The sequence below is a fragment of the Saccopteryx bilineata genome, chromosome 2 (genome assembly GCF_036850765.1).
Source record: "Saccopteryx bilineata isolate mSacBil1 chromosome 2, mSacBil1_pri_phased_curated, whole genome shotgun sequence".
Classification (NCBI taxonomy): domain Eukaryota; kingdom Metazoa; phylum Chordata; class Mammalia; order Chiroptera; family Emballonuridae; genus Saccopteryx; species Saccopteryx bilineata.
In genome coordinates this window covers 291597878-291624331 of record NC_089491.1, presented here as the reverse complement: position 1 = coordinate 291624331, position 26454 = coordinate 291597878, and the positions used below count along the sequence as shown (strand labels likewise).

At 46.4% G+C, this 26454-nt stretch overlaps 1 protein-coding gene across 3 annotated transcripts in view; it reads right to left on the bottom strand.

Annotated features, from left to right (window-relative positions):
- The window catches only part of RGL1 (ral guanine nucleotide dissociation stimulator like 1), a 238297-nt gene that overhangs the window by 8553 nt on the left and 203290 nt on the right, over positions 1–26454 (bottom strand). For all 3 annotated transcript variants that reach the window (XM_066261321.1, XM_066261322.1, XM_066261323.1), the window contains 8 exons: positions 26078–26162; positions 20984–21073; positions 18527–18613; positions 17129–17161; positions 14523–14644; positions 11402–11491; positions 5532–5718; positions 1258–1509 (listed from right to left, as the gene is read on the bottom strand). In XM_066261321.1, the coding sequence (XP_066117418.1) occupies positions 1258–1509; positions 5532–5718; positions 11402–11491; positions 14523–14644; positions 17129–17161; positions 18527–18613; positions 20984–21073; positions 26078–26162 (946 nt within the window). The remainder of the gene's footprint in view (positions 1–1257; positions 1510–5531; positions 5719–11401; positions 11492–14522; positions 14645–17128; positions 17162–18526; positions 18614–20983; positions 21074–26077; positions 26163–26454) is intronic.

The window sequence follows — 26454 nt, the reverse complement described above, 5'->3', positions numbered from 1 at the left end:
CACTTCTGGGACTGCGTTCAAAAACACACAGATTTAGCCCTGGCCGGTTGGCTCAGTGGCAGAGCGTCAGCCTGGCATACGGGAGTCCCAGGTTCGATTCCTGGCCAGGGCACATAGGAGAAGCGCCCATCTGCTTCTCCACCCCCCCCCCTCTCTGTCTCTCTCTTCCCCTCCCGCAGCCAAGGCTCCATTGGAGCAAAGTTGGCCCTGGTGCTGAGGATGGCTCTATGGCCTCTGCCTCAGGTGCTAGAATGACTCTGGTTGCAGCAGAGCGACGCCCCAGGTGGGCAGAGCATCGCCCCCTGGTGGGCATGCCGGGTCGATCCCGGTCGGGCGCATGCGGGAGTCTGTCTGACTGCCTTCCCATTTCCAACTTCAGAAAAATACAAAAAAAAAAAAAAAAACCCACAGATTTTACAAGAAGCTCAAAAAGCTCAGTCTCATTTATGTGTAAACATAGTTCCTCAGGGACTCAAACTGTATTTTCAGTTTGATCATCCACTTTGCTAACCTGAATTCGCAATGACAAAAAGAAAATTTTGCCACCATGGAGGACACTGCCAAGGCTGCATGGCAATTCAATGACAAACCCAGCACGGCATTCCACGGAGGACTCCCAGCAGGTGTGCGACGCTGGCGTCTTCCCCAGAATGCAGGATATGGTCATCCCAGCTGACAGTTTTGGAAAGGGAACACTGACCCAGAGGAATAAATTTTAGCAAATTTTAAGATGTCAAAATGATACACTAGGCCCTGACTGGTTGGCTCAGTGGTAGAGAGTCGGCCTGTCGTGCAGGAGTCCTGGGTTCAATTCCCGGCCAGGGCACACAGGAGAAGCGCCCATTTACTTCTCCACCCTCCCCCTTTCCTTCCTCTCTGTCTCTCTCTTCCCCTCCTGCCGACAAGGCTCCATTGGAGCAAAGTTGGCCCTGGCGCTGAGGATGGCTCCATGGCCTCTGCCTCAGGCGCTAGAATGGCTCTGGTTGCAATAGAGCATCACCCCCTGGTGGGCATGCCGGGTGGATCCCAATCCGGCGCACGCGGGAGTCAGTCTGACTGCCTCCTCGTTTCCAGCTTTGGAAAAATACAAAAAAAAAAAAAAAATGATACACTATACACACTGTTGGTAAGTGACTATTTACACATACGCATTACTGGTGTATGCCCAGGGAGATGTGGGTACTCGTCACTGGACACATGCGCATTTGCGGGGAGTGCGCATGCGCATGCTCGGGGCTGCCGGGCAGGGTGCCTCACCATGATGCTCTTGTACATGTTGCCGTTGCTGTCCTCTACGCTGATGCGGATAATGCAGGTATCTTCATTCTGCTGGTTGTAAACGGGGGGCAGCACGGTCGAGGTAATGGACGTCACAGACACGGAGCGCTTGTGGATTTTAGGGTTGTTGTTGCACGGAGGGGAGGACAGGGGGTTGATTAAGGACGACATCCCTGAGGAGCTGGTGTCCATGGAATGGATGGAGGAACATGACGAGGACGACTCGGAGAGCTGGAACAGTGCACACGCCCAGAGGAAACGGACAGTTAGAACCTCAGCCCACAGGGTGCTCTGCAGTTTTCAAAGCAGAGTCAGTTATTTCCTCCAAACAGCCTACAGCACACACGTGTCTTGTCTCTAGTGTAAGCACCCCAAGGCAGATAGATGCCTATCAGTGACTCAGTACTTGATCTAATCACCCAACCTCTGTGTCAGGTGGGGTTCTCTCCTTTCCTTAGTTATTAGCTGCTCTTAAGGAAGTTAACCAGCAGATGGCAGCAGATACCAGAAACTGGAGGCAACACGATCCTCCCCAGTCCTCCCTATGGGCCTGGAGCAGGAAGGATGCTTTGCAGACCCACAGAGAGCGTCTCCCGCCTCACTTCATCTCACAATCAGATTTTGTAGCAGGAGAGAAATGTTGATATTTTTAGCAGATTCTAAGATAAGGACCACGTTATACAGCTCTGCACGAAATATTAGTCCTCAAAAGGCCCCTGGAGGTCACCTGGCCCATTCCCTTTCCACTGCTGAGGAACCTCTGGTCAGAGAGAAACTGTTGCCAGTGCCTCCCAGACCCGTTCCCGTTTCCAGACTCCCGAGGTCAGGTCCACAGAGAAAAGGCATAGCCTAGGCCCATCCTGCAGCTGACAGCACCGGTACCGTGGTGACCGGATGCAGTATCCCATTCCCCTGGGGATAGGCACCACTCGGAGGTTTGTCGTGAGCATTCATACATCTTGTGGGCAAAACGCAGAGCATCCTGAAGATGTGGGGACTGAGAGTCAGAGGACAGACTGACTTGCCCACAGGCTACGAACAACTCTGCCATGTTCCACATTTGCTTCTAGAACCAACTGGACACATTTTCATGGTGTATATAAAAAATAATTAAGGAACAAGCTGCTATAGCTAATGAACTTTTCTGATTAAGTGCATAGCTTTCGTATGTGCATACCAGGTCACCAAAGAAACAAGATGCCTGAAACCCACTAGGTGGTGTTCCAGAAAGTCATTCAATGGAATCATATCAGTGGGTATTGTAGAAAATTATAAATGATTTTTCAAAATGAGATAAGCCAATTACAGCACTTAATCCTAACAAATAGTCCAGAAGTCATTTTAAAAATAAATAACATTACTTTTTCTCACATCAGTCTACCTTCCATGGACACAGAGCCCAGAAATCTAGTTTTTTGAGGACCTGTCTTCCAAGTAAAGTGGGGTCTATGCCATTGTATTTCCCCTGTCTTCCAAGTAAAGTGGGGTCTATGCCATTGTATTTCCCGTGGACTCTTCCTCAGGCATAGCTGCATCTTGAATTCTACTGCAGGATTAGTTCAATCAATGCTCAGCAGGCTGATGTTTCAGCTCTACAATATAGGAGTCTGACTGTGACTCTATCATACTATGGTTTACATCTCTTCCTTGTGTTCCCTAGCGAGTTGGCAAGTGGCTCAATGCGAGGGCTGAGTGTGGGTCATGACAGCCTCATCTCGTGTGCTGGTGTACTACACGGAGGCCACGGGAGGCCACTGTGCAGTTAATGGTTCGATTTTATCACCGTTTTCCTTCATATAAATCCATTATTCTTTGTTGGATTTCCCATGATTTCAATGACATTTATAATTAAGATAAAACCTTGAAGATAAAGCCGAGTTATGGCAGCTCTAAACAGACCTCCTGAGGATCGATCTCCCAAATTCTTCATGAGAACTGACTCAGAGGAGCAAGTGTGAGAATAAATGTTCGCAAATCGTGATCAGGGGAGTGAAGAAAAAGGAAAGCAATCACACGTCCCTGAAGAGAATGGCCTTACCGTGCAGCCAGTGGGAGAGGCAGGGCGGGGCCGGGGGCTGCAGGGTCTCAGAGCAGGAGGGGGACCGTGGAGGTCAGCCAGGCCACCGTGCAAGGAGCTGGACAAGTGAGGCCTTTCCAGTTCCCTTTCGGGGACACAGAAGCCTAGCAACTACCTGCACCCCTCCAATTCCTCGTTTTTAAACCTATAGAAACTCATGACGCTGAGACAGGTTCATCGAAGAATAAAGATTCATGACCTGTGCAAGGAATCAAAGCCCCAGTGTGATCAGGGAGGAGACAACGAAGGAATGGAGGGAGGGGTGAGCAAAGGACACACATAGGTCCTAAGTGGCTTTAGCAGGGGCAATGTGGGACTGTGCACCTGTTCGCTGCAGCAGCAGGTGTGACTGGGGTTCTACCTCCTTCCTCAACAGGCAGAAACCCCACATGTGGGCCACCCCTCAGTCGTCACTTCCGGACAACGTCCCTCAGCAGAAGGTGAATGATGAGACTTCACGTTTTGAAAGATTTGATGTTGCACATCAAGGTCAGGGAGAATGACCACACCTCTGGCTTAGAGCAAATGGCCGAGAGTGTGGCTATAGGTGTTTGCATAGATTTTCCTTAAAATTTGGAAAATGTTCCCTGGGCTTTGAAATAGAAAGGTGAGACACGCAGGTGGGGCAGCACCTGAGTGTCCCCAGTCTGATGAGTCCTGAGTGTGGTATCCTCCCTGCACTGGCTACTTTGTGACAGGTCATTGGGAGTTCCCAGCTTGCCCTTGTTGCTTGCAAACTGGATATAAACAAAATGAAGAAATTGTTACCAACACTTCAACTCACTGACCTAAGTGTAACCAACAGCTCAGAAGTCACTTACAGGCAAGTTTGCTGGCCAAAACCCTCCCAAAATGGTACAAATTCTAGTCACGTCAAACTGGACGTCTCTGATCCTAGCTCAGTGACCAACAATGGGAGTGATGTATACAGAAGATCTTTTGTTTTCTTTTCATTTATTTATGCAGCATGGAAAATAGAAACTTTCTGGGAATTTTTTTGTCACCTCTCATCCCTTTCTGGCGGGGGGGGGGGGCTGATATATTTGCATCATTGTTACCAACTCCTTACCCTCCTCTGCATCCATGCCCTTTGCCCTCTGAGTCTACAGTTCCTCCCACTAGAAGTAGAATATAGTTCTCTGCCTCATTTATTTATGTGGGATTTGTCCACATGATTTGCCAATAAATTGTTGGTGGCTATGACCCAGGGGAAGGCTTAATATGTGCTTACAGGGTTAGGGCTGCCCTCTTGTTCATCTCTTAGCATGCCAAGAACATGCCCTGGGGTAGCCCACTCCCCCTAAAATAATGGAAGGCACAGAGATCAGACCCGACCAGACCCCTGGCCTAGGGCCAACCAAGCCCAACGCAAATCGCCCAGCCTGCAGGGCACAACAGAGAATGAATGGCTGTTGTGTTAAGTACTGCGTTCTGAAGTGGTCTGCTACACAATGTCACAGTGCTAAAAGCTGGGCTCAGACAGGGTGTGACATCAAGAAGCTGACAGCCTGACCAGGTGGTGGCGCAGTGGATAGAGTGTCGGACTGGGATGCGGAAGGACCCAGGTTCGAGACCCCGAGGTCGCCAGCTTGAGCGCGGGCTGATCTGGCTTGAGCAAAGAGCTCACCAGCTTAGACCCAAGGTAGCTGGCTCCAGCAAGGGGTTACTCCATCTGCTGAAGGCCCGCGGTCAAGGCACATGTGAGAAAGCAATCAACGAACAACTAAGAAGTCGCGACGCGCAACGAGAAACTGATGATTGATGCTTCTCATCTCTCTCTGTTCCTGTCTGTCTGTCCCTGTCTATCTCTGCCTCTGTGAAAAAAAAAAAAAAAAAAAAAAGAAGCTGACACATCTCTGTCTCTTCACTTTTTTGCTCCTTCTGAGAAAATCCTACATCTCCTCAATAAAGGGGTAGCTCACGCTGCAGGTTATAATCTGACTTTGGATGTGGGTACAGGACAATATTTCAAAAGCTAGAGGAATAAACCAACATGTTTCTGGCTTGTGGACTTGTATCTATAAGGAACGAGTCCCCAGTTAGAATTCTGCTTTTGATATCTCTTAAAAACATGCTTTTCAAAATACTTTTCAAAACTTGAAAAGAGACATTTCTCCCGTGGCAAACCCTGCGGCAGGTGCCCGCTTGAGACACGGGGAAGGGGTTAAGGACATACCTTCTTCTGAGGCTCATCGGGGGTGTCCATGGGAGTGGCGGAGCCCTCCTCGGCCTCGGAGTGGGTGGACTCGCAGGACGACACGCTGACGGAGTCCATGCTCTCTCCCGAGCTCCCGCTGGCCGTGGACTTGGGCTGCTCCTTGGTGGGAGTGCTACTGGTGACGAGGTCCGACCCCAGAAACAGTCTGCAGAAAACACAATGCCAGGCACTCGAGCCCTTACCCATCTGGACGCCATGACTGAGCGAATATTTTTGTGTTGATTCTAAGTCCTTGACGTTTTCTCAATCTAGTGTGGCCTGTCATTACTGTTGTAGGAAAACACTTGCAACAAAGTTTCACAGTAACCATCTTGTGCCAACAGATTAGTTCAACCTTGAAGAACACACAGATTACTTAGCTGAATGAAGAGCCGTATTAATCTGAGGTCTTTCTAGGTCAAGCGTTCTCCATTTTTTAAACAGTCTCTGGACTACTTCAACGGGATCAAAATCCCAACATAAAATGAACTCCATGAGGCTGAAGACGACAGACCCTGAGCTGGATAAGAAACCAAGGAAAAAGATTGTTTCCTACAATCCGATGCACTGCGGTAACCTAAATCCCTTCACTACAAGACTACCAGATAAGAAACTACCAGGTAAGAAATATCAATTAATATACAGTGTGTCCGTAAAGTCATGGTACACTTTTGACCAGTCACAGGAAAGCAACAAAAGATGATAGAAATGTGAAATCTGCACCAAATAAGAGGAAAACCCTCCCAGTTTCTGTAGGATGATGTGGCAGCATGTGCGCATGCGCAGATGATGACGTAACACCATGTATACAGCGGAGCAGCCCACGGCCATGCCAGTTGAGATGTGGATGGTACAGAGGAAAGTTCAGTGTATTCTGTGGCTCGCTAAATTCGAATCTGTGACCAAAGTGCAACGTGAATATCGGCGCGTTTATAACGAAGTGCCACCACATAGGAATAACATTACTTGGTGGGATAAGCAGTTGAAGGAAACCGGCAGTTTGGTGGAGAAACCCCGTTCTGGTAGGCCATCAGTCAGTGACGAGTCTGTAGAGGCTATACGGGATAGCTACCTAAGGAGCCCTAATAAATCTGTGCATGAGCCCACGTTGAACTGCACTGAATAGGTATGAAACTGGGAGAGTTTTCCTTTTATTTGGTGCAGATTTCACATTTCTATCGTCTTTTGTTGCTTTCCTGTGACCGGTCAAAAGTGCACCATGACTTTACGGACACACTGTATATATATAGTTGTAGAGTTTGGCATGCAGGACAGTAAGGAAAATCCCTACCAGCCAGAGAGGAAGAAGGAACTGAAAATCAGAAACATGTGAGCTCATTCTGCAGCTGTTCTGGACAGAGAGGGGGAGGTGCTGATCTTGGCAAAGTGGGGCCACAGCTTTCAGTGTGCACACGAGCCCTGGAGACCGGGCTGCTGTTCACGTAAGGCAGGGAGTTGGAACTGAGACCCCTCACACTGAGCCAGGACCCTCAAGATGCTGTACCTCTGGTGAAAAGATGGGCTAGAAATATACCTTCCTGGTGGCACAGGAAGACACCAGGGCAGCTTCCCTGTCTTCCCTTGAGCTCGGGAGAAAGAAAAACATCTCCCCAGAGGTTGTGTGTGATCTCAGCCAGCACGTAACTGAGATTCGCTACCAAGTGGTCTGGGGACTCTCAGGCCAGTGATACTCCTGAGGAAACGAGAATTTCTTTTTAATCTTTCTGGAGAAATATACCTTCAACCCAGGCTGCACAGAATCCCCTGATAAAAATGCACTCACAATACAAAGGTATAAAATACATACAAGATAATATCCTACCTAGAGAGCCAACAGGCATAACACCCAGCAGATTTAGAGACTCCAAGAATGGTCACGTCAGAAAGAAACTAATCATTTATTTATTCATCCGAGTGTCTACCATGGGCCAGCCTATAAAATCAGTGTGTTTAAAAATCTTAAAGATATAAGGAAAAAAAGAAAGAAAACAGGAGTTAAGAGCAAGACACTCTGGCAAAAGAATAGGAAGATAATTTGAAAAAAATTCACTTGAGTGGAAAATGTGATTAAAATGAAAAACTCAGTGCAAGGATTAGATAAGTGTTAAAGAGAAAAAGTGTGAACTAGCTGACAGATCTGAAGAAAATGCTCAGAAATCAGCATTAAAGTGCAAAGACATGGAAAAGAGGACCGGCCAAAACACAGAGAATGGAGTAAGGAATGCCTGTGTGTGAGAGGTGTGCCAGCAGAAGCCGAGTGAGACAATGCAAGAGGGACCGTGTCTGAAGTGATAGTGGCTGAGAAGATTCCAGAACTAACGAACCACACAAACCCTCAGATCCAGGGACCACTTCTTGAATGGGATAAATAAGACTACACCCCCCTTAAACTGCATAATCCTGTATAAAACACAAAAGAAAGTCTTAAAACCAACAGGGGTGAGGGGGCATAATGCAAAGGAACAGTAATTAAACTGATTCGGGACATCTCAAAGGCAACAGCGGAAGGCAGAGGACATAGAATAACATCTTCAAAGTGCTGTGTGGAAGTAACAGTCATTCTTGAATTCTATACCCTCCTAAGATAATTCCAAGAGTGAGAGCAAGATTCTTTTTCAGACAAACACTAAGAGTTTACCATTACCAGACAACACAGAGTCAGCATGAGGAGGGAGGGAGTCAGGTGCAAGAAGGAATGGCCTGTACCCAAATGAGCCCTCACTGTATAAAGTAACAGTAATAGGAACAGCGAGGATGAGCTTGATTTTGTATCAACTATTTGGAGAATTATAAGCTCAGATTCCAAGACCTGAAGCCTATCTTTTCTTCTGCCTCATCGCCACCCCTCCTGCCCCATGTTCCATGTTGCTGCCTTTCCTGACCCTCCAAGCACGACTGCGGCCACAGGAGGAAGAGCTAAGCTCTGATGACAAGTCACAGAGGGAAAAGAATGCTGCTGTCCCACTCGCCCACCAAGGACAAGGTAGACCTTTGAATGCTGATCCTCGGCCCATTATCTGAGAGTCGATCTTAGAACTGAATTGTTCAAAGACCAAAGGTTCTTCTAGCTGTGCAATTACATGAGGTCATTGTGCTTTGTAAAGGTTAATTCTCACTCAATACTAGGCATCAACAACCATCAAACAAGGCACCCCTTCCCCAAACGCTCCACAATACTCTCCACCCTCTTTGAATAAATGGATCATTAAATGTAGGGAGAGCAAAAGCAAGAGCTTTTTCCACATCTGTTAAAATGTTAAGGTCTTAAAATCTTTGAAGATATATGCAAACACCCATATATGTATGAAAAACAAGAAGGAGGACATGTGAGCTCTTTTATTCATAATAAATGTTCAAATTCAACCGAAGATCCCAAGGATTGAACTCGAGCACCTCGGCAAGACGGCACTAGTGAGAGATGTAGCGAGTGCCCAGCAAACCCTGCACAGGGCTCCGCCCCGACAGCCCTGCCCCTGGCTCTCACCCGGGTGTCCTCACAGAGGCTGCGCACTGCCTGAGCTGGTGCAGAGACGAGGCCCCTGGACACCAGGGCACCCAGCTCAGTGACTAAGGGACTCGGGATGGAGAGGAAGATGCAGGCAACCACCTGACGACAAGGAAAGACGGCACGCGGACAAAGGCCCTCAGGATGAGACCTACCTGCGCTGACCCCTGTCCAGACATGCCCGATTCTTTGTGATGCAGGGAGGACCACTGAGATGCACCCCTCGGCTCACCTATCAGGGAGCCCGATTCTCTGTGCAGGTGTTGATCTTACCAGCTGATGAGGTTTGGTCAAGCCTTTGGGATATCTCAAAAGAGAGTTCGTCTTCCCTCATAATTGCAGCAATGAAAAGATAGCAAGATACTATGGAAAATTCCATAGAGGTGAATCTCAAAGCTCATAAATCTAGCACTCATGAGGGCCAGGGTAGACATCTGAACAAAGACAGAGGTTTGGCAGAGATATGAGGATTACCTTAAGAATTCTTTCTATTAAAAAAAAAAAAAAAAAAGAATGCTTTCTATAAAATCACATGTTCCAGCCTAATCCTCAAATGCCTCTGGTCACCTGACATCAGGTAGAAAGAAGCCTGGGCAGCTTCCGATAATGGGAGACCACGCCATCTACACCCAATGAGGCCACTATCTGTGTATGTTACCCTGGGAAAGGGGCAATGTCCAAGGTCACGTACCATCCTTGCCCTAAGATGCCTGTCTTGAGGAAGGTGGAGAGACAGCGCAGGGAAGTATCAAAAGTGCATAAAAACAGACTTCTGACCGTAAAAATGATTCAAAAAGGTAGTAATAGCAAGTTCTTTCATAAAAATGAACAGCAGCTTCCCAGGCTGTCACTGAGAGCCAGGCACTGATCTGGTTGTACAACTGCCCACCTGACGACAGCCCACTGCGGTGGACAGTATGGCCCTCGTCTCACAAATGACAGGACAGAGATTCACACAGCAATAACCGCTGGGGCTGGGATGTGTCAGGTAGCATGGCTCCCAAGCCCACTCCGCCATGGAAAACTGTCTAATGTTCCAGTCACTGTTCTTGCTTGTCCCTGGCCAAAGCAGACGTGACACTCAAAAGATCAGACAGAGGTGTGTGTCTTCAGTAGAGAGGGGGTCTGGCTGCAGCAGGAGACACAGAGTGAGTGGGGAGAGACGAGGACACAGGTGGCGACAGCTGGCAGGGCTGGGACGATGCTGCAGGCCCTGAAGAGCCTTGGGGGCCACTGCTGGACCGGATTTCACTCAAAAGGAGACAGGTGCTACGGAGTGAGTTACAGAGGGCCTGCCACATGCCTGGCACAGAGCTAAGCATACGGCATGAGTACGAGGGACGAGATTCCTGCTTTCAGGAGGCTTATGTTCTGCTGGAAGAAACAGCCAGTCTGGCTGACAGTGATCAAAGTAGACAGCAACTTTAGAGAGGGTGCTCTCTCAGGAGGTGACACTCGTGCCCACATTAACACAAAGAAAGAGCATGCCAGGCCAGCACGCAGCAAGGGCCCTGGACAAGCCTGGTGCAGCTGAAGGGTGGCTACAGCTGAAGAGGTGAGCTGGAGGGGTGCTGGGTGAGAGACGGTGGCCAGGGAGGCGGGGGAGAGCGTGCAGGGCCCAGGGACTCGGGCAAGGAGGTCAGGCACTTGTAAAATGAAACCACTGAGGTTTTTAAGCAAAGAAATGATATAGTACAATTGGCCCTCACCATATCGTGGTTCACTTTTCGCGGTCTTGTTGTATCACGGATTTTTAAATTGCATATATCTAATTTTGTATCGCAGACTTTTCGCTATATCGCGGGATTTTGTGATATATAGATATTTTTATATATTTATTACTTTAATTATTTTTGTGGTAAAATAAGCAAAATAAGTGTGGGAAAGGTTAATAGCAATGTGGGAAAGGTTTATAAGAGTGTGAGGAGGGTTTATAAAGCCTTAAATATATATAAAAATAATAAAATAAATATAAGGTCGCTACTTTGCAGATTTTCACCTATCGTGGGGGGTTCTAGAACCTACCCCCCATGATAGATGAGGGACCATTGTACTTTAAGAGGCTACAGACTGTTTGGTAGAGAATGGCCTGCTGGGGCAAGACTGGGGCCGGAAGCTAGTAGGCTGCTGCTGGGGAGCTCTGGGTAAGGGACGATGGTGGTTCACGCCAGCCCGACAGCGGAGGAGAATGAATGGGTTTAGAAAATATACACAGTGAGTTCGTGACAGAGAGATAAACTATTCACAAGTGAGTGGATTTTCCTCACTTCTGCCCCGGCCCAGGGGGACTGTGTTGAACCCCCTGCGCTCCCCAGCTCTGGCGGGACCCCCTGGGGACACTCACAGGCTGAGCCTCTTCACCATGCTCTTCCGGGGCTTGGGCGACGTGGCGCTGGCGTCGGGCGCCGCTTCGATCTCACAGGACAGAGCGTAGCTGCAGGGAGAAGGGGGCTCGTGAGGTCACAGCTCCACAGTGGAGGGACAGACTGAAATTCACACGACTAGCTGGTTCTTTAGAAGAAGGTGCTGATCGTTCAAAGCAAAGATATATACTATGTTGTTCCATCACACATGCTGAGGGTACTGACTCAGTGACCGGATCTTACAAATTCACACGTGTGCCTCCTCCCCACCAACCCCCACTGACACACAAACTGAGGCTGGTTAGTTCCACATGCCTCAAATACATGGATTTGTGTTTTGTGCAGCATGAACCAGATACCATTCTGTCTCCTGATCACTCTCATCCCACTGCTGAGCCGGCGGAGAAATCATCTCTCCTCCACTCTCTCCTTCCCTCCTGTTATTCTGCGTGTGCGTGCATGCATGCGTGCGCATGTACTTATTTTTTCTCTAAGTCTCTTTGAGAAGAGACTTTTACTCTTGTAAACTATCTAATCTTTACTGAATAGACATAGGCAGTTTCATTTATAAAGATACAGACATTGTTTTATAAATGCCAAAACGCTCCAGATTTTGACATCTACATGCCATTGAAGAGGCAGGCATAACTTCCAAAGCACAAGAGGAATTGATATCTGACTTGAAATGTCTTTTGTGAAAGCTTGTCACTCTAGCAGGTATATTTGGTTCTGGGTAGGCAAGGAAGGGTAAGTGAGGTACATAGTAGCTTGGTAAGTTGCTAATTATGTGTACTTTTTTTTAAAAGTGAAGATATAAACAAGCATTTGCTCAAGTACAAGTATTCATTGATATGGGAATTACTGGTATTCAAATATTAATTTAAGCTACAGGTGTTTTTATAAATTGCAAGGAAAAAAGGGATGTGTTTGACAAGATTCCTTTAATCATTAAAAAAGTCACTTACACAGCTGATATTTTAAGCCTGGACTTGTGACCCAGACGACCAACCAGCATGGTCTCTACATCCCATGTATGAGAAGGTTGTACCCAGAGCGAAAGCTCTTTCACACACACTGAGCATCAGGCCAGGAAATGTGCAGAGGCTGTAACCGCGTTATTTGCTACACAGCAAAGAAAACATCTTCAGCAACTGACAAGCATTCTGAATCAAAGGTTTTGTTTTCACGTAACAGGACCTATCCATTTTGGGATTGAAAAAGGTTTCAGAAACCATCTTCCTAACTAGTTAGAGTACTTCTCGTCTAAACCTCATTTCCTCATTAGCAAAATAATTTGCTATAGATTTTGCTCTACCTGTGGTCTATAATGGGGTCAGCAAATACTTTTAAGAGTAAAATATGATTCTCTTACTGTTTTTTAATTGACTTTATTGGGGTGACACTGGTTGATAAAATTATACAGGTTTCAGGTGCACAATTCTACAATACACCGTCTGTACACTGTATTGTGTGTTCACCCTCCCAAGTCAAGTCTCCGTCCCCCGCCCTGTATCCCGCACCCCCTCCCCCACAACACTGCTGTGACCAGACAGCAAGTACTTTAGAGCAAGGGTCGGGAACCTATGGCTCATGAGCCAGATATGGCTTTTTTGAAGGCTGCATCTGGCTCTCAGACAAATCTTTAATAATAATTTTAAAAAAATGTTAAAAATACAAAACATTCTCATGTATTACAATCCATTCATTTCCTACCGCTCATGTTCATGGTTGCAGGTGGCTGGAACCAATCACAGCTATCCTCTGGGACAACACTAAATTTTTATTATATAATGCGTAACGTACATGGGTCGTTGTATGGCTCTCACGAAATTACATTTTAAAATATGTGGCGTTCATGGCTCTCTCAGCCAAAAAAGGTTCTCTGGTGCAGGCTATGTGGTCTCTGCTGCAACTACTCAGCTCTGCCTTCAAAGCAGGAAAGCAGCCATTAATAAGATGTAAATGAATGGGCTATGTTCCAATAAAACTGTATTTATGGATAATAATATTTGAATTTCAAATAACTGTCCATGTCACATTCTTCTTCTTCAGCCAACCCCCCCAACCCAACCATTTAAAAATGTAAAAGTTGGCCTGACCTGTGGTGGCGCAGTGGATAAAGCGTCAACCTGGAAATGCTGAGGTCGCCGGTTCGAAACCCTGCGCTTGCCTGGTCAAGGCACATATGGGAGTTGATGCTTCCAGCTCCTCCCCCCTGTCTCTCTCTCTCCTCTCTCTCTCCCCCTCTCTCCTCTCTAAAAAATGAATAAATAAAAAAAAAATTAAAAATGTAAAAGCAAGCCATGCCCTGGATATGGCCTGCAGGCTCTAACCCTCTGGGCTACATGGTAAAGACAACACCACTCCTGGGCCAACATTCAAGACACTGGAGTTAATGTGCCTTTCCATGCTTGTCAACCACTATTTTGAAACCTGTCTCTTATGTCCCAGCCACATCAGAGTTCTCACTGTTCCTCCAAATGGCATGCATGTCAGGCCACCAAGCCTTTGCTCATATTCTTCCTTCTGCCTGGAATATTCTTCTCCAGTCCTCCTGGTGTAAGCTTCTCTCTCCTTCACAGCCCCGTCCAAATGTCAGCACTTTAAGAACATCTTCCCTACTTCCCCCATCCTTGGCCAAATGACTTATTTCTGCCGAAAGTCCTGTAGCATTTTATTTCAATTCTTCACGAGCGTCTCCGCTCCCGATTGAGAGCCAGGACCAATGAACAATAGTGACAAACATGGCGCTCGTGGTGGTTGGTGGTGGTGATGATGAGCATTCTAACAAGTCATTCCCAAATACGACTTCATTTAGTCCTCATAAACATCTTCTAGAAGAGCATCCTGAAGGTCAGGAAGAATAAGTGACTTATTCAAAGTCACAAAGGTAAATAAATGGGGGAGCAAGAATCTGAAAGCACATCTGATGCCGTCAATACAGCCTTTCCTGCTCCATCAGGACCCTTTGAAATTCGAGGACCTAGAACCTCGGAGCTGCTCACTGAGCAGTTGTTGAATAAATGGCCACAGAAGAAGTGGATGTAGCACCTCTCTCACCCATCCCGCAGAGCCACCTGGGTGGGCACTCCTCCTGCCTACCTCTCCTCCTCCGTCAGGAGCCGCTGACTCCGGAACCACAGGATGAACTTCTGGTCTGGACTCATACAGTAGCTGTTGCAGGCAGATTGTAGGAGCTTTATCTGGGCAATCACTTCAAATTCCTAAAGCACACAGAACACCAAAAAGAAAGAGTGACAATAAGCCCAACCAAATGCACTTCTTTTCAACATGAAAAATGCCACATTGGGATAAAAAATGGAGAAGCTCAACCAGAAGATCTCTGAAGCACTGCCTTCCTTAGAAATAAAATAGGTAACTCTTAAAAATTCTGACTCAGAGTGCTGGCATGTTGGCTCAGTGGTAGAGCGTCGGCCCAGTGAGTGAATGTTCTGGTTCGATTCCTGGTCAGAGCACGTAGGAGAAGAACCCATCTACTTCTCCACCCTTCCCCCTCTCCTTCCTCTCTGTCTCTCTCTTCCCCTCCCACAGCCAAGGCTCCACTTGGAGCAAAGTTGGCCTGAGCACTGAGGATGGCTCCATAGCCTCCACCTCAGGCACTTGAATGGCTCCAGTTGCAAAGAAGCAACACCCCAGATGGGCAGAGCATTGCCCCCTGGTGGGCTTGCTGGGTGGATCCAGGTCGGGTGCATGCGGGAGTCTGTCTCTCTGCCTCCCTGCTTCTCACTTCAGAAAAATACAATAAATAAATAAATAAAATTTAAAATTCTGACTCAGCATTGCTTAAATCCTTATATGCTTTAACTGTCAATCCTCTGTTCCCCTTAATAAAGCAACATAAAGGAATAAAACAAGTCACCAAAGCAACCCAAATTAGTTACTGCCTGAAGTCATAGGGACTTCCATTTTTTCTTTTCCTTTTCATTCTAAGGATAGAAAAGTTATTTTTTTTATTGAATGCTTTAGAATATATTTAAATTTTCTATTTGTAAAACCTAAGAGATAAACAAAAAAATAAAAAATAAACAAAAAATGTAAGTCCAGAAGCCCCCAAGTTCCCCACCCCCATCTTCATCAACCCTGATCCCTCAACAGATATGTTTTGCTACGGCTGAATATCTAAACAGTTCAGGGCCTCATAAACTCGAATGTTTAGATTTCCAGAATCCTTGGGTTTTTATTATTCCAGTAAATCATTTAACTAAGTCTTTTAAGGCTCACAAGAGAAGCAAGTATATAATTATGTACAAAATTATTTATACTTCTTTGGAGGCACCAATAAAAAATATTTTTATTTTTAAGTCAGCAATATGTATAAGTTTTATACTTAGGTTTTATACCCAAACTTTCTGAGAATTTCACACACTAATTTTAAAAGAAAGAGGTTACCATCCAGGATTATTCTGAAGTTAAAGGATAAAGACGGGTAACTGTAGAGGCAATAATAATTTTGCTCTCTCATTACAGGACGTGACAGAAGTAACTCACAACTGGTAAATTCCATGGTGTCAATTTCCCACCCAATGACCTCAGTTCTTGGTCTCACTGTCCTCAAGGAACGTGTATCATCGGGCTACAGAAGGAAGTATACTCTACCAAGGACAGAAGATTCACATCTGTCTAGACTTTAGAGTGTATCTGTTGCTAGTGAACTCAGCCTGCTTAGCTCCTGAAGTTCTGGTTGCAACTTCAAAGTCATTTCCTTCTGAAAGCTTCTCTGACCCCTCAAAATGGGGATAGATGCCCCTCCTACAAGCTCCTCCAACACCCACTATTTCTGCTCACAAGCCCTTAAATCAGGTTACATTATAATTCCCTATTTATGTGTCCACTTTTGACCTGGATGTGAACTTTTTTTTGCTGCTATAATACCCAAACCTATCATAGTCTAACCCATGTTACTAATACAAGCAGTCTTTGTGGAATAAAAGAATGAATGAATAAAAGAATGAATGAATGACTAAAGAACAATAAGAGTACTCTGGGGTAAAGTTATTCTTTTTCTTACTCATTTTCCTTTGAATCTTTTAAATATCTATTTAAATACACACAACATGTTAACACTAAAACCACAGCAAATATTCACAGCTCTCCATTTTCTTTTACTGCAATGCAGAACTATTCTACTCTCCACACAAAAAAATTAAAATGTACGTTGAACATCCTTTCCTATGCTGACATAAAAGAGAAATTCTGAATAATTATCCACATGTAACAATGAAAACCCTTTCCTTTCCCCTCTCAAATGGACCCGGAAGAGTTCACCGTCTATACTAACTCTTCTACGTCACTTACTCTTATAAAACCCCTCTGCCTCATAGGATGAACCTGCTATTACTGAAGCTCACTGTAAGGAAGGAGAGGCGGAAGGTAAGGGGAGAAATGTGGGCTTTGGAGTGGCTGATCAGGATTTAAACCCAGCTCTGCCACCGAGGTACGCGGATCAAGTGACTTAACCCAGGGTCCTGGTTTCCTCACTTTGGAACCGAGGATGATTAAACCTACCTCACAGGGCACTTGGGGATAAGGTGCGGGACCATGTCTGGTCTAGGGGAATATGACAAATGTTCAAGAAATGCTAATCCATTTTTTCCTGCCTCTACAAAAAGAAACGTAAGGCCCACTTCTTTCATTTTTCATGCCCAGATAAAGTCAAGTGGAACGTCACAGCCAAGATCTCTACTTACCCTTCTCCTTTTCTCGAAGTTTATCAGCCCACCCTGGAAGAAATTAAAAATAGTTTGTGATGAACCAAACTACTTTGGAACACAGCCAAGTCCTGTGTTGTTCGAGGTCTTATTAAAATCAATCAAAGATTTCAATTAAGATTAAAATAGTCATAATAATTAATGACACTACAATTATGGCTACTATGGTGGAAGAAAAGCATTGTTGGCTTCATGAAAAACATTCTTGTTACTCTTGTATTTATAAAAGGACAGGATAGGCAAACAGCCTTCTCTTAAAATGCCTGAAAACAACTGAAAGAGGAAGGATTAAGGAGTTACAATTAAGAATCCAAACACATTTGCAGAACCGGGAAAAGCAAGAGCTTAAAGTAAATGTTCTATTACACTTCTTTTTTTCTTAACCAAAAGCAACAAAAACAGATGGCCTTTGACTCATATTAGGAACCAAATAGCCCATGGTTTATCAAAAGGGAAGTCTCTTCCACGTGGCATCATGAAAAGTTAGGTTTCAATTCTTTATCCCCCAGCTCCTATTCCCAGTAGGCTCAGTGCATCTTCTAAATCACTGGTCACTCCCCCCAAGTTCCCCAATGCTAGGGAGTGTTTCCTGAGAGACGCTGACGCAGAGGATGTGAAGAGACGCAGCGTTCAGGAAATTCAACATGAATGGGGCATGTCCACAACATTTACGATCAACGTGGAAGCAGGTAGATGCAAAAGTAATGCTACTCCTTCTCGTCCTAAAGGGTGACTACATGTGATAACCACGGAGGTGAGATACACTTAAGTATATACAAGCAGTCCTTAAATCTCACTCCAAATATCAAATTCATTCTCCATCTCTTATTTTATGACTGTTACTAACAAGTAGCTTGTCTGACAGGGGTCACCTCTTTTCCTGTTGAAAGAAAAAGAGAGAGCGTACCTGCCCAAGCATGGTGGATGCCTCAGGGCAGATAATAATATGAAAAAAAAAATGGAATACTTAGAAATCCACAAACTTGACTGATTCTCTACCCCACCAAAGAGAATGGAAATTTCAGGTATATTACTGCCTCCCAAAATCCAACCCAACATCAGGTTTTCCTCAAACCAGTTCCTTCATAAGGCCTTGTGATCTCATCCCTTGTATGGAACTAATCATAGCCTCCCCTCTTCTCCCACCGCATTTCTGTTTAAATTCTTAATACTTCTATCCATCACTGCCTGCTTTGATGTCTACCTTGCACAGGATTTTGAGCCACTCCTGGTGTTACCCATCTTTGTATTCCTTGTAGATGGAGCACAGTGCCACGTACATAACGGGCCCTCAGTAGATACCAACGAAGTGAATTTCCCGCCTAGGTATCCAATGGGAAGGCTGCAGGCCCAGTGTGGCCCCTGCACAGAACTCACCTCGATGTAGTCCTGCAGAGCAGTGTCAAGCATGGTCAGGTCAGTCAGGAAGGTGCCCAGGTAGGGCACAGTGCCCTGCATCACACCCTGAGGAAGAGCACAGCAAAACTGTCTTGGTTGTTACTGTCATGTCTCAGGGCTTCAATAACCGAGCAAATGGACCTGCTGTGAGCTACGTTCAGCAACGTGCCCATTCGCCGATGAAGCAGCAACCTTTGAATGGCCGGGTCAGCCTTGACGACATTGGGAAATAATTATTAATGACACTACATTATAATTACAATGACATTACTAATGAAGGACCGTTTAGGACCTAATTTGGAGCCATCAGTGCTAACTCCATAGGTAATATTTTGAAACTCCTACACAAACAGGACGAAAACTCCATCATATAATATTCTCACTTTTAAAGTTTTGAAAACCAAGCCTCAAAGCAGGAGAGCAGACAAGGAAGTTCAGGAGTCTTCTCCCAGGCGCTTTATTTTGCTGAGGCTCAGGTCCGAGGCACCTCCCCTCTGTCAGAGCGAGCAGACACGTGGGTGGTTTGGAACGACCCTGGGAAGGGACAGCCTCGCCGTCAGAGAGGGAGCGGAGCACCGCACACTGGAGACAAGTGTGCGCCACAGGACGCTGAGATGTCACTGTGACAACGGCCCCTAAACTTCCAGAGCACAGGGAGCGAGGGAGAAAACTAGTAACTCTAAGTGGAAAACCTGGCAGACTCAACTTAATCCAGGGATGACAGATAGCATCATGCGTGACACTGGTGTCACTCACTCCTTGATAGGATGTGATGAGAGTGACACTCCACCCCTATGAGATTCTTCCCCGGGCCCAAGCCCATACCTTCAGTCTAATCGCTAGGAAAACAGCAGATGTGCCCTGAGGATGGGGCATGCTAAGGACACCAAGACTGTATTCCTTAAGATTGTCAAGGTCATGAAAAACAAGGAAAGACTGAGTCACAGACCAGGGGGAGACTGGAGACATGACAACTGAGTATGGCACGCTGGGTTGGATCCTGCAAGGAAAGAGGATCCTAAAGGGAAAGTCCTGAGGTCCAAATAAAGTCTGGATGGTAGGGGACAGTGGTGTGCCTGCCGATGGCCGTGTCTTAGTCCTGAGAGAGGTGCCGTGGGTACGGAAGGCTAAGCTGGGTGAGGGGAGTCACAGAAATTCATGAGCTAGCTGGAACTGATCTGTAAGTTCTAAAATTTAAAAAAATTAGCCCTTGGAAACCAAGGTAGAAATACTTCAACTGCAGGCATGTATTTGATTAATTTCACCAAATTTCCTTTGAAAGCATCTCTATTCTCTGTAACACCACCAGGGCACTAACTATGTTGAAAAGAAAAGGAAAAGGCACTTCCATGGACAGACACCTTGTGGTAAATTCCACTGAGGCACTTAGAGGATTTTTGGCTACTGGACGGGAGGCCGGCTGTGGCCTCAGCCAGGACTGGGCACAAGGTTCGCCCGACGGAGGGGCGTGTCCTTCACAAACAGGCTGTCGGCTGCAGCGTGTCCTTCCCTATTGTGCGCACAAGGTCTTGTCCCCAACTAAAACCACCTTTTTTTTTTAACAACTATTTTTATCTTGTCTTTGAACAACTAAAAATGTTTCAAATGCCGTCAGTATTTTATAGGCTCTGTTACAGAAGAGTCCTGTCATTCAGAAACATTCCCGATATATGTCCAGCTTTCCAACGAAGGAGAAGATGCTCTCAAAGCAGGGAGGAGGACACGCCCTGCTCGTCGGTCTCTAGCCCCTCTCTCTGCCCCCCACCCTCGCTATGCTCAAACTCAGGAGAGCTTTTTAAATTCAACTAAAGATGAGAATAGCTATCCTTCCATCTTAAGGAGGGAGGTATGACACTGCTTTGAGTACTGTAAAGCTACAAAGATCTGGTGAGTCCTTCGAGTTAGTAAGGAGAGCTGGAAAATGACTAGAGGCTTGGGACAAATGAGATCTCCAAGTACACAGATCAAACCCTGCCGGGAGCAGACACTCTCTTTCCTCAGCACCCGGGTCCGAGGCCACCATGTGTCCCAAACTGACTATGGAAGCCATTCCTGTTGGGGAACTGAAGCCCAGGGTGGTCTCAAGGCCAAAGCAGCAGCAGCTGCTAAGTGCAGGAGCGGATGGAGGAAGACAGCAAGGGGGACAGAAGTCTATCTGCTGCAGACTGTCCCTCCCGGAAGAAATGCTCCCGAGAACACCATGATTTGCGACTGTCAGGGCTGACTTCCTGCTGGGTCAAGTAGGAGTGATCACACCTTTCCCACAGCTCTCCCAGGGTTACCGAGGACAAACCAGGTAAGGATGGGAGAACCGCAGGATGCAGGCCATGTAGACTGACGCCGTGCAGACTGGTGGTGCCGGTGTCCGGCGGGGGCCACCCAGCCCGCCGCGGCCGCTGGCCCGTGGGTCCCAGGGAAGAGCGGTGCCGCTCGTACCATGTCCTTCTGGAGCTGGAGCCGCCGCTGTGTCCGCTTCTGGTTTTCTTTCACACTGCTGTCCAGGTTTGCAAATTTTGAGGTTCCTTCCTGAAAGAGAAGCATACACACAGTGGAGGAGGAGGACACCAAAAAGAAGCCAAGTGGCATCTAGCTTCTGGCACAGACCCTCTGCACCACCGTCTGGGTGCCACGCAAAGTGAGGGCCTGCAGCAGGCTCCGGGCTGAATTATGCAAATTCCCGGCTGGCTGGTTACAAGTGTCTATTAGTAGTAAAGCCCGGGGGCCTTGGCCTTGGATTATCCTGCTTCCCCCCTCCCTTGTAAGAAAAGCCCTGGTTTGGTTTATCAAGTCAATCATCAATGCAAGGCAGGCAACTCGTGGAAGTGGGGACAATTTTCACATATCCCACATTTCACTGAAAGTAATCACAGGTCCTGGAAATGAAGATCTCATCCTCTGTGTGCTTTGTGAATTCTTGACCTTGGCCTGAAATGCATGTGCCAGCATTCTGTGAAAGGGAAGGGACTGTTTCTGTGGTATTTCTTAGCTAAATGAAACTCTGGTGCCAGAAGTTCTCAGAGGAAGTCCAGTACCGGGGTTCAGCACCAACCTATGAAAGCCAGACCTTCGTACTCTTCCCCTTTGCCTCCCCCTGGAAGTTCTCTCAGGTTGCCTCTCGGGTTCAGAACTCTTACAGATCAATCCTTCCTCTGGGCGCCTGAGGACAGACGGCTGTCCTTTCTCTCCCTCTCTGCTGTAACAACAAACTCTGTAAACTCTTTTAAACTCTTCTACATAATGACTAATCTTGAGTTTGCTGACTGAACATCAAGTGTTTTCCGTTTTGTGGTTTTAGTCTTGTTAAGTTCTCATTTTCCAGGAACTATGAATGGAAGGCCAATTTCACAATTCAGTAGCCTATAACCTCCACATTCGTTTTTCCTGAGTCAGTAGCCCTGGGTTTATTATGTTTCCGCAGCATGTGACCTCCCACTACTCTGCGGCTGCACAGGACCTTTTCCAGGGACCCGGCCTTTCCGACGGCAGGGAGCCGGCAATTATCTTTGGCCATTCACCGGCCCTAGCCCAGGTCCGGGTGCACCTCTGGAGACAGAAGACCCATGGTGACTTCCTTTCCAATTTAATACTCCCTATGACAAAGGGTAACCAGGAACATTAGCATTTAATAATCTCCCACTTAGAGTTTTTCCTGGGGATGAACGAAAGTGGTCTACAAGGTGCCGCTTCCTCTGCGAGGAGGTTGTGAGTCCTCCCAAATCCTTGAAAATTTTCTTTGAGTGAGATATCAGCTCTTTCCGACTTTAATAAGAGTGCCCATCTCTTTTCCTATTGTGTAGGTCCCCCTGGCTCCCTTCCACTGTCTTAATCGTTGGCAGAGGAATCGTGTATGGAAGTTATTACAGATATACGTAAAATTCTCACAAAAGATTTCTGAAAAGTCACAGGCTCCTGAGAATCACAGAATAACAAGAGATGGGAGGCACTGTAAAACAAACATAAGACAACCCCCTCACTGATGGAGAGAGAGAGCCTAACACGAGGAACCAAAAGGCGTGCTGACTTCATGACTTCGTGGGAAGGAGAGCCCATCTCTGGCCGGACAGCTGACAAGTGCGGTTCTGCCAAAGGAGGTGTCAGCCAGAAAACCCACCACTTGCCGCTTCCAACAGTGTCAGCTTCTTTCTTCTTCAGCCCCGGGTCCCCTGCTCGGCAGCGTCTCCCAGTATCAGTCCCTTGACACTTCCTGATGCTTTGTACAGGTTCTGTGATGGCGTCACTCTGGTCCTTTCCTCCTGCCTCTTTGCTCCTCACTGTCAAAGCAATTCTTCTATCCGCCAAAGCCATCTTCTTGTTTTTTTCACTACAACTCATGTCTTTGCAGACATTATCCGGTCCCAAGACCTTCCTCATCACCTGTGTTTGGATGGATTCCAAATCTCTCCCTCTATAAACTTTCCACTGCCTCCCACTCCCACCCTCCCTCTCTCTAGTGCACACTTCTCACCTGAGTCTCCTCGTCAATCTCCATCTATACCAGAGTTCAGCTGCCCTCATCCGTCCTGCTCCTGGGCCTTGGAGGGCCCTCTTCTACTCGGGGGCCACACAGGCATGGGAGCCTTCTCAATAAATGTAGATTCAGTGATAGCTCAGAAGGTAATGGTAATTTTGAATGGGTCTTCACAGACCCTAACAATCTCCCGCTCCAACTCTGACTTCAGTGTGTTTGGGGCGTCACTGAACAATATATCCGCACCAGGGCCAAATTCTTGGGTCTTCGGAGTTGTCTATCAATTCACCCAGGAAGAAGTCTCACCAAGAGTGCCAAGAACCAAAAACATGTGGTGGTGTTCTGTTTCCCTGCTATTCTAAAGTCTGTGGATTCTACAATTTACCTGCTTAGAATTCTCTAAGTTCCAGAACTCAAAAGGAGGTAAAAGGCATAAGATAATCTTTGAGAAAAATAAAAACATTTTTTCCAACAAAAGAAAAACCATAGATTCTTGCTAATGATTATGTCCCCTTCGTCATAATATTATAAAGTTGGCACATTTCATCTACCCAGAAGTGGAAGAGAGGAGAAGCCCTTTGAGATTAAGACTACCCAACCATCAATCTGTGTAAGTCCAGGAGTGGCATGTTAGAAACAGAGACCAGCAGTTAAATACCTTGATTTCATTTTTTACAACTGCGCTGAGAATGAACACCCGGGATTACATACTTCATATCAAAGAGTGAGCAATAAAGATGACTGGAAAGAGACCGAAGTGAACATATGCACTGCCCCAAACATTCCACTATCCTTAATGACAATGCACAGACTACGTGAATTCATAGCCAAGTTTTTCAGTTCTTTGGGATTTGGGCCATACATAAGAAATGTAACTTAGAGCACTGGCGTGAACTTCTACTGTTAAGAAAGGTTTATGGGACCTTTAATGTCTAGACACAGCTTTGCTTCTAAGGTTTCAGCCAGAAGACAGTCACCAGGCAATGAGCTGCACACTGTTCGATTTATCTACTTTGCAGGGATGACTCAGAGCTATTGCGATTTGAATGTGTGGCTCCAGTTAGTCTAGCTTCGTATTACCGACAGGGAGACCACGAAGCCATCTCCTTCCAGTCAGATGAGTTTGCACTAAAAGTCTGCAAACCCAGGGGGAGTGAAGCAGGGAGTAGTATAACATGATCTCAGCAAGCATTGTTCAGTGTGCAATTAAGCAGGTAGGCCAAATCCAATGTCCAATGTCAGCATAAACTGCCCTGCTCACACCATCTTCTCCAAGAAGGGCTAACAGTGGGCAAGTGGTTAAAGTCCTGTGAATTATAAGGCCCATCAATTCCTGCGGCCAAACATCATTGCTGAACACTTGCTACATGCTAGCACTGTGTTAGGCATTGGGGTTATACCAGTGAAGAAGACAGACCCAGTCCCTGTCTGAAAGAGGCTCACAGGCCCACAGGGAGACAGGTGAAGGGTACAGACAATGCCAACACAGCACGTGGTAAGTGCTCGACAGAGAATGCCAGGTCTTTCCAGGGCACCCGCAAGGAACCCAATCAGACCTGAGGGCCCAGGGAGGCTTCCAGAAGGAGAGTCTACACTGAAACATGCAGGATGAGCAGGACTTAGGAGGGCAGTTAGGAAGACCATCACAGATGCCCTTAGAGAAAGGACTAATCTACCGTAAGTTATCAACTGGCTGCCTTTTCTCCATCACCTCACCCCTGCTTGGCTTTCACGCCTATTCCAAGTTCACATAGGCAGCTTACACATCATCCATGTTCATTTGTTATGCATATTTTGGTTTCATATGGATACAGCTTGCCAAATATTAAAAAGAACTTGCATTTGTATAGTGCTTTCAAATATTTTGTCTTAGTCAATCTTCAAAAGCACTTCTACTTTTTACAGGAACCTCTCCAACTTACAGGAAAGGAGACTAAGAACAAGAATTCTATCTTCTAATGTCCCCATCCAGGGCTTCCCCCTATGGTAGCAATGCCATACTATTTTATAATTGTCCACCTCTCTCCCTCCTCCATGAGGCTGTAAACTCCTTAAGATCAAAGGCTGCCTCAAATATGGCTATATTTCCAATACTGACCACATATGAATGCTCAATCAGTATCTGTTGAACTACTGATTCACCTTCTCTCTGAAGCTGTGCCTGGTCTACCCTGCCCCCTACTCCCAAGTGGTCAGAAGTGATAAAAGCACAGGTTTTAGAGTCTCACCAAGTTGTACCTACCTTCTAGCTCCACCACCTACCAGGTGTGTGACTTAGGGCATATTTCTTACCTGAGTGTTGCCTACCTGCAAAACAGGGATAATAAGATCTACTTTATAGCAAGGCTGGGAAGATAGTATCTGCTCTGTGTTCACCTCTGATGAATGTTCACAGCCTGTTATCTGTACCTCTGACTACTCAGACTTATTCTCAGTTAGGGTCTTTATCCACCAACTAGAAGGTGAGCTCTTGGAAACAGGATCCGTGTTATCCATCTGCATCTTTGTCAAGGCTGGGCCAATGCTTTACAAATAGTAGGCATGTAACAAATGTCTGGAGCAATAAAACGAGCCATGCTATATACCTCTACCTAGCCCCCAGTGCAGGAAGGCAGCACTCATTTGGTGATCAATAAATACTGCTGACTGACAGACTGTGCAACTTAGTCCAGATAAAGGATTTGGGATTGCTGGCTCAGCCCCCATCATTCTAAGTGATGTTTTGCTGAGAAAAAATATTCCAGGGCCTCTTACCCACCTAACTGCCCGCACTTGGTATTTGCGGAGCAGCTTGTTAAGGAGGGACGCGCACATGAGCACAAGTTTCGCAATCGGGTTGCGTAACAGGGAGGTCCAGGAGCTGGACTTTGGACTTTGAGTTTTCTCAGCCCCAACCTTCTTAGATTAGGCATTAAAAAAAAAAAAAAAAGGTCTGCCTTCTGGTCCCTTTAGGTTTTCTCACGGGACCGCAGGAATTCAAGGAGCCTCCGCAAGCTCCCGTTCCCTTGAACGGATTCCACCGCTGTCAAGAGCGCCCCCCAGCGCCTAAGCCAGAGTCTCACCTTCATCAGGAGCTCCCGGCTGGTCAGATGGTTATTATGGTCCGAGAAGATATCTGAAAGTTCTTCAAACATGAGCATTCGGTCTCTACAAGAGGGAGGAAGAAAATATTAACAAACAAAGTTAGGAAAGCCCACCACCTTCGCCCAGCTGTCCACGGTACCGATGGACACAGGGGCATTATGCTGATCTCAGGATCAGTGAGCGATAGGAGCAGATGAAAATGATGACTTTTTCCAGCAGGGTGGCTTTTTTTTTTTAAGTGGATATGATCACCTGTGTGAAGAGACGAATATTTTCTAACCAAGTATTTTATAATCATAAAAATCGATTGTTAAATTAGGGAGTTAAGTTTTTCAACTGGGACATGTTCTCTTCA